Here is a 17,838-nt window from a genome sequence, read left to right on the forward strand (position 1 = left end):
ATTAATTTAAGTACATTAGTTGTACATTCTTGTTTAAGTTTTTGCGTTTAGCTCCTTTTTTCACACCATATAAACACCGTTATACCTGGAGCCATGAAACTTGGTGAGGGAATGCATCCTGTTTATGCTACATCCTCATCATTACTGAGTTAGTTCAGATGATCTATATTTCACGAATCGCTGACTTGGTGAAATTGCATTTTAAGTTTACTGTTCAAGTTCTGTTCATGTTAGAATCAGTAAACTAATGAATGTATGCAGATCTATCAGTACCACATCATAACCACAAAGAAACGTCATTGTGACCTACATTTCCCATTTTAGTGGCCATTTATGATGAGGGGATGCATCTTGATTAGCACTACACCCTCACCACAAAAGCAGTCACTGTGGCCCGTATGTCATGCTTCACTGACGTTGGTTCGATCTCAAGCACTGTTCATGCTAGAATCATGAAACGCGATGACTGTATGCATTTCTAGTATTACCACAACCTTACACTAGAAGGTCATTTACATTTTACTGGATTACGTTTCTGCATTTAGCTCATGACCACAACCTTGAATCGTGACACTTGGTAAAAGGTTGCATCATGATAATTAGTACTAGACATACATAAAAGTGGTCACTGTGAACCATATTTCACATTTCACAGACTTCATCTCACTTTGATGTTTTACTGATCATGCTTTAAACATTACTCCCTCATTTCATTAGCAGGTCATTGTGACTCGTTTTGTTTTTGTTTCACTGACTTTGGCTTATTTTGCGTATAATGTTCAATTATCAAGCATTATTCATGGTAGAATAGTGAAATTTGATGATATGCATCCCTGTTACCATTCTTTGTAACAAACAGGCTTATCTTGACCAGCATTTAATCTTTTACCGACTTTACGCTTTTGCACTTAGCTCATGACCATGTGATTTGTTGACATGTTATACAGTGCTCAGCAACATAAAACCACGAAGCTTAATGATTCATCATGGTAAGTGTACATCCTTATTGCACAAAAAGAGGTCTCTGTGACCTATATTTCAATCGTTGGCGATGTTGTTGAAATTGAGTGTTTCAAGTTCATTTTTTGAATGCTATTCATGTTTTCTAATCAGGTGATAATTAGGTGCATCTAGGTCACTATTACACCCTTACAACTAATATGACCTACATTCTATACTTTACTAACAGGAATAATCATATGCATGTTTGATCACATGCATTGACCCATACTAGACCTATATGCATCATAGCCAGCTCTGAAGGTTCTACCGAACTAACGATGTTGCAAGTAGCTGTGTTTATTCAACAATAAATGCTTCTAATTACTGACTGTAAATTGTATATTGTGATGTTATCCTCAACAGGCTAACTCAGCATTATACATGTGAATGAATATATGAATTACATGTGGGGACTGCACTGATTCATGTGACCTTTCCTGTAGTGGTTAATCAAGGTAATTACTGATGCATGAACATTGTTTGTCCTGCTGGCTGTCACTCCAATGTTAATAAAATCATGTGACTTTAACCCAGTAAAATATGGCTTCTAGGTTTGTGATTTTGTGGATATAAGGCCATTTATCAGCCTCAGATGGACTATACATGGCGGTCAATATAGTTGGTGGAGGAAGAACCCAAGACAACCACCCTGAAGGACAGCTCCTGGCAAGCTTCCTCATATACCCACGCTGACAGACCCGAGACTCAAACCTACGCGGAAAGATTTGAGATGTCAGTTGTCAGTGATCTGTCAAGGCGTTCACCTTAGACCACTTGGCCAACCGAGGCTTCTCTGGTTTCTAGAGGTGGACAATGCTTCCCGGCAATATTTTTAGAACAACGATTTTTAAATCTGTGATACAAAACCGTCAGTCTCTGTCCTTTTTATTTTCATTATAATGCCTCTAATTTGATATCATAAGAGTTCCCTTTTCTTTTCTTTTATGTTGTTTAGGTTCTTTATGTTCAGGTACGGTAGGTAGGTAGTTAGGTAGTTGGGGGTGGGTGGATGGTTAGGTATAACATGTAAAGGGTAATACATACAACAGTGAAAGGGTAATTGCAAGGTTATTGAAGGTGTATTGGACTAAAACAAAACAAATGCAGGGATGCTGAATTTTTCGAAGCCCACAACGGACGAACACTGTTTAAGCAGCGTGAGGCAACAAATACAGCGCTAGTTGTTATGTGTCAGATTCGTTTTTCGATATCGCCTGTGGCATATACCTACGTTTGTGACGTTTTTAGGGTCTCTAACGTACTGGCTGAGACTAACGTGCATCACTGATAGTAAAAGATATACATTTCTTGAAATAATGCTGACTGGTCTTTGTTGTTGTTGTTGTAGGGTTTAACGCCATTTTTCAGCACACGATAGGCTATACATGGCGGCCAATATCTATACGCACACTGGAGTTTGTGTCATTTACAGCTTGATAAGTGTATTTTAAAATAATCGTTTTTGATGGTTTTAACATCACTTTTAACGCATGCTAATGAAATGAGAGCTAAGTGCTTTTCCCATGAACACATGTAGACACCCGAACCGTTCTGTCATGGCTGAGTATCCAACATGAAACGTAAAAAAAAAAAAAATCCCCATAAACTTTACCGAGCTTTGTTTCAGTTGTTATGTCTACAGTTAAGTTATATCTTTTTCCTATTCCGTTTGCGTAGAACGTTCTGGAATAGATCTAAAGGTAGGTCACCCATAAAGCGATCTGGTAATGAATTCCAGAGCATGGCTGTATACTATCTAAAAGCAATGAACCCATGCCTTGTTGTTCGCACCTGTGGAATAGTCACACTATTGCCATATCTAAAAGAATTAAACCCATTCCTTGTTGTTCGCACCAGTGGAATAGTCACACTGTTGCCATATCTAAAAGAATTAAACCCATTCCTTGTTGTTATGATATTGTCATGGAGATAATGTGGGGATTTCTAATGCAGAAGTCCTGATCATCCTTTAATGATGCGAAGGCAGACTTGTTTTGATTAAATGATCTTCGTGGGTATTGGAGACATCATTAAATGGAAATAAATGGCTTTTTAAAAACAAATTCTTAATTTTATTTTTATCGACCTCGCCACAAAAAGTGCCAAATTAATGGACAGTAATTGAAGTTGGAGATAAAAAAAAGTATTTTTATTTGTCCAATTTGTTGTGTTTTTCTTTAAAATTTAACATGTTAATAGCCACGATGTCGCAGAATAGAAACGAGTGGGTTTTTGGACTAAACGAATAAGACAAACACAATGTGAGGAAGATGGAAATTTATTAAATGAATTAAGAAAAATATATGATGTAAAAATACAATGATTCTTTCACGCTCTCCACAAACGATTGACTCTAATCACTCTACGTAACATTCACACATTGAAAATAAACCAAAAATATGAAATCAGTATGAAGTACAGATCCAAGAAACCTCATGGACTGCAGATACGCTTCAAACAGTATTTTACACTACAAGAGAGATTCACATAATCTCAAATATGAACTCCGATTAAGATTCAAAACAATCTTATGAACACAACTAAGATTCAAAATAATCTTATGAACACAACTAAGATTCAAAATAATCTTATGAACACAACTAAGATTCATAATAATCTTATGAACATAAAAATGCAATTAGAACAATAATTGAACCAAACGTATGCTTCTAAACCCCTTGTACAGTCGCACGATTCCTTGGGTTGGCCCACACTCTTATCGGCCGCTCACACCCTTTATGGATCCACCACATGTACAGTCATACGTATACACACATACAGACAGCATACAGTCCCCTTTTAAATTAGCCATGTCTACGTCCGTGGCTTAGACAAACGTACATACATACATACGTATCGACAGCACGCAGCCTTAAATACTCTGGAAACTCCAGACAGCTCTAAACAGCTTCAGATAGCTCTAGACATCTCTGGTAAACTCTAGCCAGCTCTAGTCTTAGTCACAGTCACAACCACAGTGACAGTCACAATCAGCTACAATAAAACCAAACTGGTCATAATAATAGTTTCTGTAAAATCTCTAGATATATGATAATACTTTAACCTCTAATAGTGACTTGTAATTCAAAGTTCAAATCTGCGTTGTAATAAATGCATTACTACGCGATAAGACATTACAAACCGAATAAGCTTCTCATATCAAATGAAATGTAAATTTAACACTTACCCCTATGGCTGGAGAACAATGGAGAGCGTACACTCCTTGACGTGATCAAAAACGACCAGTGTCGGTTTAGAAATCGATCTTACTTAAAGCCATAGGAGAGTGAGTAAAAGTCAGGGTAAAATACCCGTGCATATCATGTTATTGATGTCCCTTCGTCGCAAGTAATTTCCGGCGAGGTACATGTTAATACAGTCTCTTACCTGGAAAAACACTTATTCACCCTAGATAACGTTGTACGCATGTACAACGAGAAATAGTCAAAATAGTTCTAAAGCAAAACCAAGTTATTTTTTTGCCTAATTCTATGACACACGATACCTTTTGGCATATTTCAGATACATGTATATTGAATGTCATTGGGTAATCTACTGTTACACTTAAAAGTTGTGCATATGGCTAACGTTGTATTAGATTGATATTTAACGAACCACTCCGATAGCCTAGTGGTTAGAGCGTCCGCCTCGGATGCAGGAGGTCGCGGGTTCGAACCCCAGCTGAGTCATACCAAAGACTTATACAAATGGTACTAACAGCTGCCTCCCTATGCGCTCACCATTAAGAGCTTAATGTTAAGAGTGGACGGCCTGGTGTCAGGATAACGTTACTGGGTGGAACATCATGCTACATGTCTGCAGCATGATGCCCCAGTGCTAGACATCACTATAAACTGCCACACTGCAGCCATCGTAGCGATACGACTGAAAAATTGTTAAAGCTACGTTGAAAAATCTAGATCGCACACACACACACACACATTGAAATTAAAGGAAATATTTTTATCATTTTTTAATTCGAGAATAAGATCTTGGATGTTATCGGGACTGGCTTTTATCTGATTGATTTGAAAACCATTAAATTAAACATAAAACTTTTCCACAGTTTGACACACATATATATATATATATATATATATATATATATATATATATATATATATATATATATATATATATATAATAGAACTGGCCTAAAGATAGATCCTTGACGTACTACATTTAAAATATACTGATAAGTACTGCCATTGAAGGCATGCTGTATACATTGATTTCTATTGTTGAGGTAACTTTCTGAGTAGTAATGCCTCATCTGCGAGAGGGGCCCAGATGGCCAAGTTGGTGAGGCGCTCGCTTTCACAGATCGCTCAAAAAAAACCGTCCGCCTGAGTTCGCGACTCCTGTGGGTCGGTGGTTCTCCCCATGGTCTCTCCAGGTTCCTCCTCCGCCACAAATACTAACCGCCATGTATAGCCTATCTTGTGCTGAAAAATGGAGCTAAACTCCACAAAACCAAAACGAACATTTTCATGTGCGAGACAACAACGTTTCAGTTTTAGGAATGGCTTGTCATGGGTCAAGCCGAAGATATATGAGAATTGCAGCAGTGCATTTATATATCAACAGTTTCACGCCACTTTTCAGAATTCTTGGTAGAGCTGGTTGGAAGTCATTCCAGATCTAAATGTTATAATTATATTCATGAAACTCATACAGGGGATGCGCCGTAATTAGTACTACATTCTCAGCACGAAAGAATTTATGGAAATGTTGTTCAGAATCTCTACTAAGTGTTTCTGCTCGTGTTTCTATATACTTGATTAGGAGTCCAGCAATAGGTTTGACTGTGGCAGTCTTTGCTAGTTTTAAAAGTTTAGGAGGAATGCAGTCAGTTAATGTTGCCCGTTTGACACACGATTTACTTGTATGTCTGAATGTGTTACTTGATTTAAATTTTTGCCAATATCCCGATCTGTACAAAGAAATTATTAGACACTTCAAACTACCTATGTTTTATTCTCTGTCCCTCATTAGATAATGAGTGTCGAGCACATAATCGTTTATAAATACTAAAATATAACAGTAATGTATTTTTATGCATCATTCCATCTCTTGTTTACACAAACTGCTTTAACTCATTAGCTCAACGTGCCACGTTCACGTGTCATTAAGCTGAAACCTACTGCCGAGCTCTGTAACGTCACCATCATTTATAATACACCAAAGCGGGTGATATTACAAAAAAAAGGAAAGAGATATAGTTGTACAATAATATCAAATTAGGCAGATTTTCTAATCGCATCAAAAACACAGTTGTAAAACAGAATTTTTGAGACCCCATTTTTTTCCAGGCCCAAAACCACCGGCTTCGGAACCGGAATTTGAAACTGGATTTTAAACTCTGTGTGTGTGTGTGTGTGTGTGTGTGTGTGTGTGTGTGTGTGTGATTTGGATTTTTAACGTAGCTTTAGCAATTTTTCAGTCATATCGCTATGATGTCTGTTTTGTGTCAGTCTATAGTGTTGTCTAGCACAGGGACATATAGCAGACATGTAGTATGTCCCACCCAGTCACAAAATCCTGACATCAGGCCGACCAGTCCTTCCACTAACCTCTTAATGATGAGCACCTAGCGAGGCAGCTGTTAGTACCATTAGTGTAAGTCTTTAGTATGACTCGGCCAGGTTTCCAATCCGCGACCTCCCGCATCCGAGGCGGACGCTCTAACCACTAGGCTACCTGAGCGGTTTTTTTAAACTTGTTTGGTTTAGATCCAAATCAGACCGTTCTGAACTCCATAAAGAGAGATTAACCTATTCTGTAAAGTTTTTACTCTTATGCACATGCGCGGCCGAAATAGCCAATCGAAAACAATATCTTTTATACACATAAACATCCGGTTAGATGAAATTCTTCCGGAAACAGATGTGTTTGGATCCTTCAGAATAAGCCCCTATAGTTTTCCTACCCCCATTTCTGGAGAAAATCTAAAAGAATCTCCAGTGTGTGCGATAAGTCAAATATTCTTATAACTGAGGCAAAACCACACACACATATATATATATATATATATATATATATATATATATATATATATATATATATATATATATATATACAAACAATTTGACCGCTGTGCTACTTTACACGCGACACCTCGTGGCCAGGATAAAAGAGATCCTGACCTATTTATTACGGTATCTCAGACTGGCACCAGGTCAACTTCAAAGACTAATACTGGGATATTTTCTAGATACACTAAAATTAACTATCTCTGGAGAGTTTATGTTACTATAATATACTGTGTACATTACTACGAGCTATCATGGCAAACGTTTGCTCGAGTAGAATTATAATATATTAAGAATGAGCTGTGATCAAAAATTATTTTTCTTTTAAAGATTAGTTCTGTCAGTTCTTATACTTGAAATAATATAATGCAGAAGAATTAGGATATTTGGAGTTTTTATTATGTTCATGTAAATATAGGCCGAGTTTTATGTACAGGATTTGGGTTGTTGCGCCTTGTATTTCATACCATTTTTAAACTTTGATAAACAAACAGGAGTAAAATGTTATTATTGTTATATTGTAGCAGGTTATAAAGGAAAATTGCATTGGTTTATTTGTTTCAAAACCAAAGGATTTTGTGCAGCCATTTAAAGTCACTTTTGGAAGTAAGTGTTGCCTAAGTATAGACCTGGTATGTGGACAAGAGATATATGGACAAAATATCTCAATCATATATGTAGGTAGATATCTAAAACTAATAATATTGATCTCTTTAACAAAGAATAATGTCTATGTTGTACTTTACACAGATTATATTCGGTCGCCATCCTGGACACTGTTAGTTTAACCCGGAATCTTATTTATTTAAATTCTACCAAGGTGAGGCAATTTATCCAAACTAATCAAATAATAATTAAAATTTTGATTGACTTGCTTACTTTGCGCAATCCAAGTTATCTTGAATTTTAGCAGAAAACTCTAATATGTGTTTATCTATACGAAAAATAAGTATTTCAAAATCTTTACCGAAAGATATAGTTTCATTCATAAAACTTAAATATTTGAATTATAAAGAACTAAATCCATGCACACTAATGTAATACACCGAGGTCAACGCACCTCGTTTAAAACAATTTTCTTCCAGATGCGCATTATGCACGAATCTTGATAACAAAGAAACAAATGAATTAACGAACGCATGAAAATAATTGAATCGTTACAATTACATAGGGGATGCAGTCTTTAGTCTCCACTATTTGTATTTTGAAGCGTGGATTCATCTCGGAGCTAAAACAACTTAAACTAAACATGGATTACTTAAAAGTCCTTTGTACGAGAGTAATATCGATTACCTTTTTGGCGAAGTGTCTTCTGGCAAGAAAATAGCGTGATTTATTGCATTATAACCCTCCAAAATCCTCTTAAAACATGCTTCAGGTTTTCAAAGGTTTAGTAGAGTTGGGATCGGGATTATGTCAGTATCGCCGTTCCACGTTCTAATTGGAATATAGTCGCTTTTCTCCATAATTTTGGTTGAAACACCCGAATGTGTTTCGATAAGTGATCAGGCGGGAGTCTTAAATGCTCCCAGTGTGGCGCTCTCCCTTTTCCAAATCATTATGCCAGGCACAAATCTTGTAGAAACGTCTATTCTTGCTTTAAAGCTAATTTTCCTTCAAACTCCCAAATCGTAACGAAAAATTTAGAAATGTTAGGGAATGAAAAAGCCGTTCGAACACTAATTTTAATTTATCAACTTTTCTTATTCAACAGTCAGTGCAAAAGTGTCATTAGTGGACATTCAGAGGTGAAGCTGATGCTGTTTTAGAAACAAACAACAAAAAAACAATAACAAGCCCCCAACAAAACAAAACATATGGCATTATGTGCAACTTCACAGAGTAAGCGCTTTAGCTAGAATCAAGTCTGATCAGTGATATACTGAAAATAGAAAATAGGTGGTGATTACAGAAGATCCACATAGCTTCAGTCCAAATAACCCATATATGTCAGGTATTTTTCCTATGATGACTGCTACTCGAGCTGCCATTGACGTCAAATATTTATAGCTAACTTCAAAAGGGTTTTATCAGTTCTGTGTTAAGTTGTGCTTCTTGGGCATAATATACTGAACTTTTTTATTGAAAATTGCGAAGTCTGTGTAAATATCGTCAAAACTGTGTCAAGAAAGGCCCGTCGAATCGAGACTGAGATGTCATCGCTCAATTAAATGACGGAGTTAACCCGGTAAAAAAGCAATTACTTTCCACCTTATCATGTCATGAACACGATCTCATTTGACGTCACCTGGAACACTTACTCCTTGAAAGAATGATACTTTTGCTTTATTTGGTTTCCCAAAGAGAAAATTGCCCAAAAGTTAAGTTCGTGGTTTCATGCTTTGTAAAGTCAAAATTACACAATAGTAAAGTCCGTGTTTTCGTGCTGTGGAAAGTCAAAATTACCCAATAGTAAAGTCCGTTGCTCCACAGAATACAAGAAAGCCTTGGTGACTTAGTTGGTATTGCGTAGAACTCTAGATCCAAAGGTCGCGAGTTTGATACCAGCCCAGGCCAGATCAACCTGGCTTCCCCCGGGGAATGGCACACACCTCGCTTTTTATAGGCATGATTCAACCTATAATATGGCGCTAAAAACCAACCAAACTACCTTCTCGCCGTATATACGTAAACTTAACAAACGGTCAAAGTAACAGAAATAAAGATTAAATAAAACTAAATATACAGAAAGGTATTTGCATTTAGATGTCGTCTTCCCTGACCTTGAATTTGGTGCTGACGCAGAAATAAGAAGTTTCTATCGTTTATTTAGGGGAGATGCAATTGATGACCTCGATGAAAACGACAAATAACTAAGATAAACAAGGATAAAAAAACAAGATATACGCATCTATGAAATGACATTGTGCGAACAGATCTTCACATACTCGTATCACTAAATGCTGTGAGACGCGACCAATTCATTTCAGTGGTCGTAATAATTTCATAATATTGACAAATTTAATCCTTTTAAAATCCCAGCATGTTCCCATATTCATACACATGTGGTACAATGTTGACCATATGTTATTTTTAATAGTTTCGGTGTCAAAAAGCGAAGAAGAAAAAAAAAGAAGCGATGATGGCTGGATGGGGTAGGGTGGGGAATTTTATAAGGATCATATAGAAGATTGAAGTTGCAAGAACCGGGGTAACAGACACGAGATCTACTATTTGGATGCTTATTTCAGTTGGTTTATCAGTGAAGTTAAGCCTTTTGCAGTGCTGTCCAACCTGCGGCCCGCGGGCTGATTTTAAATGGCCCGCCAGGGCTCTAGCAGCTATATAGTCGTTGCTTTTCAGTTTTCTGCTGCGGCCCTCTGCGTCAAGAAAAACATTTTTCGGTGGCCCATGGTGTCAGAAAGGTTGGACAGCACTGAGTTAAGGCATAAACTGATGTGATTCACAGAAACAAGAGGGGGAAAAAAACATACTAGAGTCAGTTTTTTTTTCTCAAGATTAACGGGGGCTTTACAATGGGCACATTATATTACAACATTGTTTTTACATTCACTTCAGGGAGTTGAAGCTATAGAGGCATTAAATGAGAGCGGTGAACTTAGAGAAAGGCTCCAGAAGTTCTCGGTATGTTGTCTTTGTCATTCTTCCTTTCATAGCCTTGTAGTAAAATGTCAACTCATTAACCTGTTAAGAACGGTTCAGACTTTAAGCCTTGAATCTGATCACAATTATGGTTCAGGTCATAAATAAGTCTTTGAAAATGTTGCAGAAGAATTTTCCAACAGTTGTAAGTGACATTAAGTAAGAAGCAATGATTTGTTCGTTCAAAATACGGAAAATGTCAAGCCTTTCGCCTCCCAAATGAGCCATTCTTCTGTGAAAGGAAAATCAGTCTATTTTTCAGTGAAAATGCAGGAATTCAGAAAGTTAATGGAGGTGGTTTTTACTTATTCTGCTAAGTACCAACAGGAAAATCTATGACATTGAGAGGTTTAAAGGTTTGTATAACTGCAGCATTAACCTTAACCTGCGATATATATATATATATATATATATATATATATATATATATATATATATATTCTTGCCTTAAATTCGTTATTTATTTGTTTTGCAGAAGGTGATGGTACGTTCAAGCTGTGATAAATGTGGAGGCTATAGATTCATGCCCTGTCTTGTTTGCCACGGAAGTAAAAAGTCTTTACATAGGAATGACTTTACAGAGGAATTCTGCGCTTTACGTTGCATGCAGTGTGACGAAAATGGACTCATGCGCTGCGATATGTGTCTCGACCAACAAGAATAACGCTATATTTCAACTATCAGTCGAAATTTATCCTGTTATTGACTACCTTAATCTTATCAGAGTAATCTTACCAGATTAGATTTAAAAGAGGAATATCTCATGAGGCGCCGTAGCGGACAAAAGCTGGTCCAATGAGAAAGTTGCAGTTGAAATTTCGATGTCGCATGTCGAGAAATCCAATATCACGTGTTGGATCAAATTGCATGGCCCTAAAGTTCCATTTTCCAGATCGAAATTGAAGAGTTTATATGTTGAATTATACAGTGGTGGTTTAAACTTCTGTTTCCTATGTCGACGTTTTACAGTGTATATTTTGAATTACACAACGGTGGTTGAAATTTCAATATTATATGTCGAGAATCCCTAATTCACACGTTGTATGTAACTGTTTGTGATGAAAGTTCCATTTCATATCGCGATTATTTAGATTTCATCTGTTGAATTTCACAGCAACGAGAAGCAGCCTCCTTGTTTAGAAATAACACGGTCCATTCACGAGAGCGACCTCTAGCGAAGAAATTCATAGTAATTCTCGATGGAAACTTTCAAACTGTAAATGCATGGAATGTAATTGCGCCTCATAATTAAATACACGAATGATTTATCTTAATACTCGATATTATTTTGAATTGTTAAAGTGGACATTATGTAATGTTACTTTTAACACCAATACATCATTTCACCATATAAAAATAACAATTCTGACAAGCACAATAAAATGTCCAATCACCGCTGTGTAATTCAACAGATACAATCTAAAAACTCAACATACGAAATGGAACTTTCAGCACAAACAATGTGATTCAACAACAGCCGTGTAACTCAGAAGACACAATCTAAAATCTAGACATTGGGCATTGAATTTTCAACCAGCACTGTGTAGTTCAACAGATGAAATTTAAATACTCAGCATATCAAATGGAACTTTCAACATAAACGCTTTGAACCCATATGTAAATTAGGAATTCTCGACGTATGACATTGAAATTTCAGCCACCGCCATGTAATTCAAACTACACAATCTAAAACCTCGACATAGAAACTATATCTTTCAACCACTCCTGTATAATTCAACAGATGCAATCTAAATCTCTACCTAGAAAATGGAACTTTAAGGACAAACATTTTTGATACAACACGTGAAATTGGAATTCTGGACATATGACATTCAGATTTCAACGACAACGTTCTGATTGGACCAGCTTTTGTCCGCTGCGGCGCCTCATACATCTCTACAAAGGATGTTCCGATTTCAGACAACATAGTCCACGTGAGTTATTCGGAGGCAAACGGGTTGAGATCTTGTCTGCATTAGAAATGGGTAACAGAAAAACCGAAAGCTTGAAAGAAATGATTGAGATTAGTGTTTGATAAAACGTGATCCGACAACTTGTTGTTTAATTATTTTTTTGTAAGTTTCAGATATATTAGATCTTTTCGAAATATTGTAATGGAAGTGTAATTGGGTTATATATGCAGAGTTTTTCTGTGGTTGTATATTTTAAAATGTTATTTGTGGAAGCAAGAGTTGAGTGAATTCGTGTAGCTGCATATGAATTTTGATAAAGTCTGCAAGAAAACTTGATGTGTTCATTCTGTAAGCATGGTGCTGTGTCAAAAGTGTTTTCACAACACAGATGTTTTTATTGAAAACTTTTAGTAATGTTTTATGTGTAAGTTTCAATCAAAAAATTTGCAAGGCACAATCAGATTTAAGACTTATGAAAACTAGAGCACTGTTTATTCTAAGCTTGCAAGGAAGGCAATAGGAACAGGAAAAACAATCTCATTCCTAAAATCTTTAATTCCATAATAGTTTTCATTTTCTTTTATCTTTGAATTCTCGAATTATCAAAGATTTGTTTCTTTGCTGATTCTAACTTGGGAAACACATTTTTATTTAATTGGTTTTGATCATTTGATGTAAAAGGTCCACCATTTGTATGGTACCTGATTTCGTTGAGAAAATACACTTAACAAAATTCTGTGACGTTTTGTATCATCAAGATTACCTATATTTTCGTTTATGTGAAGAATCCCTTTCCAAATATGGTTGTAAGGTAAAAATATAAATTCTTCTACTAACGTTGCACCAACACAAACTTTGCACTTGAAACAATTGTTTTCATCATATAATCAGTTGATTTATTATGAATGTTTGTTTTATGAATATGTGATATTTACCATTGTTCAATAACGATATCAATTATACCAGTTTTAAAGCATGCTACTTTGTGATTACCGTGTCTGTTTAGTTCCTAATAATCTGAATGGCATTGATAGAACAAACTTAATGGTAGTAGCTGTCTTACTAATAATAATTCCGGGGACTTGCACAGTGAAAATTGTACTCATAATTACTGAAAAGCATGGGATATCTCACGTCAGAGAAAGAAAATTCGAAAATTCCCAAATCAATAGGATATGTTTTGAATAATCTCAAAGTTACAACTGTGCTACCTCCATTATGGTCATATCTCTCCTTTTTACCTCCCTTAAACATCCACATCCCTCGTCCATTCAGCAGCCAAATATGGTTTTCCATCCTAGAAATAATTGTTAAAGTGATTTTACTCTCTCTCTCTCTCTCTCTCTCTTGCGTCTGATGTAGACAGAACTATCTCACAGTTAAAACGTACAACTATCAACTGATCAATTAGTTTGTAAATAGATGTGCTTGACGGTTCCCTGCCATCAACAAACATTCAAGTGATCTGGACAAAAATGTAGTGCAGTTAAAATCTAAGTGATCTGGTATCAAATGTAGCTGGATGGAAATTATCAATCCGTTAACTTGCAACGGAAATGGATATGATAGTGTTTGCATAAAGTTGCAGACGGTTGATTAAAATGTATTTAAAGAAATCGTTTTCATCCAGATTTTAGCCATAATGTGCTTATATTGAGTTAAATGTAGATGTGGTACAGCATGTCCCAGAGAGAATTAAAGAGAAAGCTTGTATAAAAACTGATTTGTATGACAAAGAGCTGAGAGCTGGAACAAGTTGCTTGATTTCCACCATAGGTCACTGACACTGGGTTTTCCAAATATGCAATAAAAACTAAATGGACAAAATTTTTATACATTTTACTTCATGAATCGATTTTTTTATGTTTATCAGCATGTGTTAACATTTTATGCTTTTCAGGAATAATGACATGGTCAGTTGTACATTTGTTTGTAAAAAAAAACAGAAGTACAAATGGTGTTGTAAGTTGATTTTTAAATGATGAATTAATTGAATGTATATAAATTAAACCAAAGTTATTGTACTAAAATTAATCTCCACTGTTGTTGTAAGTGTTATTTTACATAAATTTCCGCAAGAGACATGACGATATGCGTTTTGTTACCAGTTCTTTTTCAGTAATGGATCAGATTAAATTCTAATAGTACACACATCAGTGTATGAAATAGGTCATGGTAATGGGAGGTAATGGGTCAGATTAGATAATCATATTACACACATCAAAATATAAAAAGTCATAGCGAGGAGGGTGTGGTGGTTAATGGGTCAGATTAAATTCCACTAGTACATCCATCAAATTATGAAAAAGTAATAGCAAGGGGAGCTAATTGGTCAGATTAAATTTTAATACTACACACATCCAAGTGTGAAAAGGGCATAGTAAGGGCAAAGTTACGATGATCAAAGGTTTGGTTTTCCTTCACATACGTCAGACCTGTGTATCAAACATGGGCACATTTCAAAAGACAGAAATGAGGAAAAAAGAAAGAAAGAAGGCAAAAGGAAGAAAGGATAAATGAAACAAAGGAAGAGAAAATTGGTGAACACTTGTGTGTAGTTAGTATAGCAGTCAGTAATAGGGTACCATTTTTAAGTTGTCCAAGTTGAAGATGATTTACGTAACATAAAAACTTGACTGGTACCATATCTTAATGCCATTAATTTTTTATATATACATACAACCTTTCACCATACGAAGTGCCTATTCTTTGAATTCGGATTATTGATACAGAAATTTCTTCCCAACAAATGTATATTTTAAAATATTTGAAGTCTTTTAGTTCCCATTACACTGTTTTTGTTTTTTTTAAATAAATGCCATGCTGTATTATGTTCACTAGCAAATAAATCATTCCAACTTGCTAAACGAGGTTGAATGTTCTCTTTCGACTATTTCAAACAGTACTTACGTTGCTCATCGACCATCTGCAACATTGAGAATAACTATCGTTTTGTACAGGGCGATTAAATATTACACATATAGCGCCCGCCGATTTTCGTTGATTTCGTGCTTTACGAAAACAACGAATTTAAGTAAAGAAATGAACAAGAATAAGTATGTTAAGAGAACAGGATACCAATCCACAATATTATGCATAAAAAAGCATTATGTTGCTTATAAATTGATAATAGACGCGACTTAAAAGCGAGTGTAGACGGTAGTCAAATGAACACGTTAAATTCACATAGATGTTCTCATATCAATCGATATATACATCTACTTTCAAAGAAAACTGAAAAAACACTAAGTAAGTTGAAAAGTTTGAAACAATTTAGATGCATGAGTAATTGAACATTTCTATAATGGCGACATAAAATAAAAAGGCAGCGCATTTCTATAAAGGTGACATAAAACAAAGGCAGTACATTTCACTAGATTTTTTGCGCAGCTGACCGTTAGTCAACTGAGCATATGGTATGACTGCATCCGTCCTCCATCCATCCGTCTTCCATCCATCCGTCTTCCATCCATCCGTCCTCCAGTCATACGTCTTCCATCCATCTGTCTTCCATCCATCCGTCCTCTATCCATCTGTCTTCCATCCATCCTTTTTCCATCCATCCGTCTTCCATCCATCCGTCCTCCATCCATCTGTCTTCCATCCATCCGTCCTCCATTGATACGTCTTCCATCCATCCGTCTTCCATTCATACGTCTTCCATCCATCCGTCTTCCATCCATCCGTCCTCCATCCATCTGTCTTCCATCCATCCGTCTTCCATCCATCCGTCCTCCATTCATACGTCTTCCATCCATCCGTCTTCCATCCCTCTGTCTTCCATCCATCCGTCCTCTATCCATGTCTTCCATCCATCCGTCCTCCATCCATCTGTCTTCCGTTCATCCGTCCTCCATTGATACGTCTTCCATCCATCCGTCTTCCATTCATACGTCTTCCATCCGTCCGTCTTCCATTCATTCGTCTTCCATCCATCCGTCCTCCACCCATCCGTCTTCCATCCGTCCGTACTCCATTCATACGTCTTCCATCCATCCGTCTTCCATCCATCTGTCTTCCATCCATCCGTCCTCCATCCATCTGTCTTCCATCCATCCGTCCTCTATCCATCTGTCTTCCATCCATCCGTCCTCCATTGATACGTCTTCCATCCATCCGTCTTCCATTCATACGTCTTCCATCCATCCGTCCTCCATCCATCCGTCTTCCATCCATCCGTCCTCCATCCATCCGTCCTCCATCCATCCGTCTTCCATCCATCCGTCCTCCATCCATCCGTCTTCCATTCATCCGTCCTCCATCCATTACGTATCATTCAGAAGGACGTACTTTGGATCTGATTATCGTCAGACATGGATTTTGGGCTAATATTATCGAGATCTCGGCAGAGTAAGATTACGAGTAAGATAACGCATATGAATGAGGTAATCTTGCGTTCTGATTGGCAGAAATATTTCTGATATGATTTTGATCAAAGATGGAATATCAACTTTTAATATCAAAATCTCGTTCCAGTTTGATAATGAGTGAAATATATGCATATTAATGAGGTAATCTTGTCCTTTATTGGTCTGGGATTCTTATTAAACGAGATGCGTAACTTCCGATAAACAAGCAAGTGTCATCAAGATTTTGGATGAGCCTTACTATCAGTGAGACCTGGGAGTATTTATGAGGTTACCGTGCATCTGATTAATAATACTTGGCATGAGTTTTGTTTACAGAAGTTTTGGACAGCTTGGAAAATTGGCTTATATTATTAAGCTCGCTGCTGGTTATGATTATAAGCGATATCCAAACGTTAATGACGTGATCGTGCACACGACTGATCGAGTTTGTCAACAGTCAGGCAACTTCATTTCGGATCCTATTGGATCAAATTAGGTAAATAGATTTATATCATCAAACTGCAGGACCGGTTTGGTTATGATCATCAATACACTGATTATGAGGAACATATACATTTATTAAAAATCTGATAAAAATCAGATCTCCACTGTCCTATATTTAGATCTGACAGCGACTGTTTAGGGGTTATGTTTTGGTGACCTATGTTATTACCATAACCGCAAATTTGTATCAGCCAATCAGATGAAGTCTCGTATCTTCGCGTTTGGGAGACGAGTTGTATGACTGAGGAGCATCATTGTGTGCCGATCGAGAGAAACACTCTGATATTTGACAGCTGCATTTCCATTGGATAATTCAAAGGTCACCAAAACATGATCCTAAGCGGTCGCTGTCACAGGCTCGTATCGTTGCTTATAATTTACCTATCATACATGTATTATATAATAACTACAAGGGAGGACACCTCTCCTTTCTCG

General features: G+C 36.6%; 1 protein-coding gene across 1 annotated transcript in view; it reads left to right on the forward strand.

Annotated features, from left to right (window-relative positions):
- LOC149796751 (glutaredoxin domain-containing cysteine-rich protein CG12206-like) overlaps positions 1-15,417 on the forward strand; it is a 75,571-nt gene extending 60,154 nt beyond the window's left edge. The window contains exons 3-4 of the mRNA XM_089961399.1: positions 10,554-10,619; positions 11,113-15,417. Of these exons, the coding sequence (XP_089817525.1) occupies positions 10,554-10,619; positions 11,113-11,301 (255 nt within the window). The 3' untranslated portion in view covers positions 11,302-15,417. The remainder of the gene's footprint in view (positions 1-10,553; positions 10,620-11,112) is intronic.
- The last annotated feature ends 2,421 nt before the right edge of the window (positions 15,418-17,838 follow it).

The sequence above is a fragment of the Sinohyriopsis cumingii genome, chromosome 6, assembly GCF_028554795.1.
Source record: "Sinohyriopsis cumingii isolate HCF-2022 chromosome 6, ASM2855479v2, whole genome shotgun sequence".
Lineage (NCBI taxonomy): Eukaryota > Metazoa > Mollusca > Bivalvia > Unionida > Unionidae > Sinohyriopsis > Sinohyriopsis cumingii.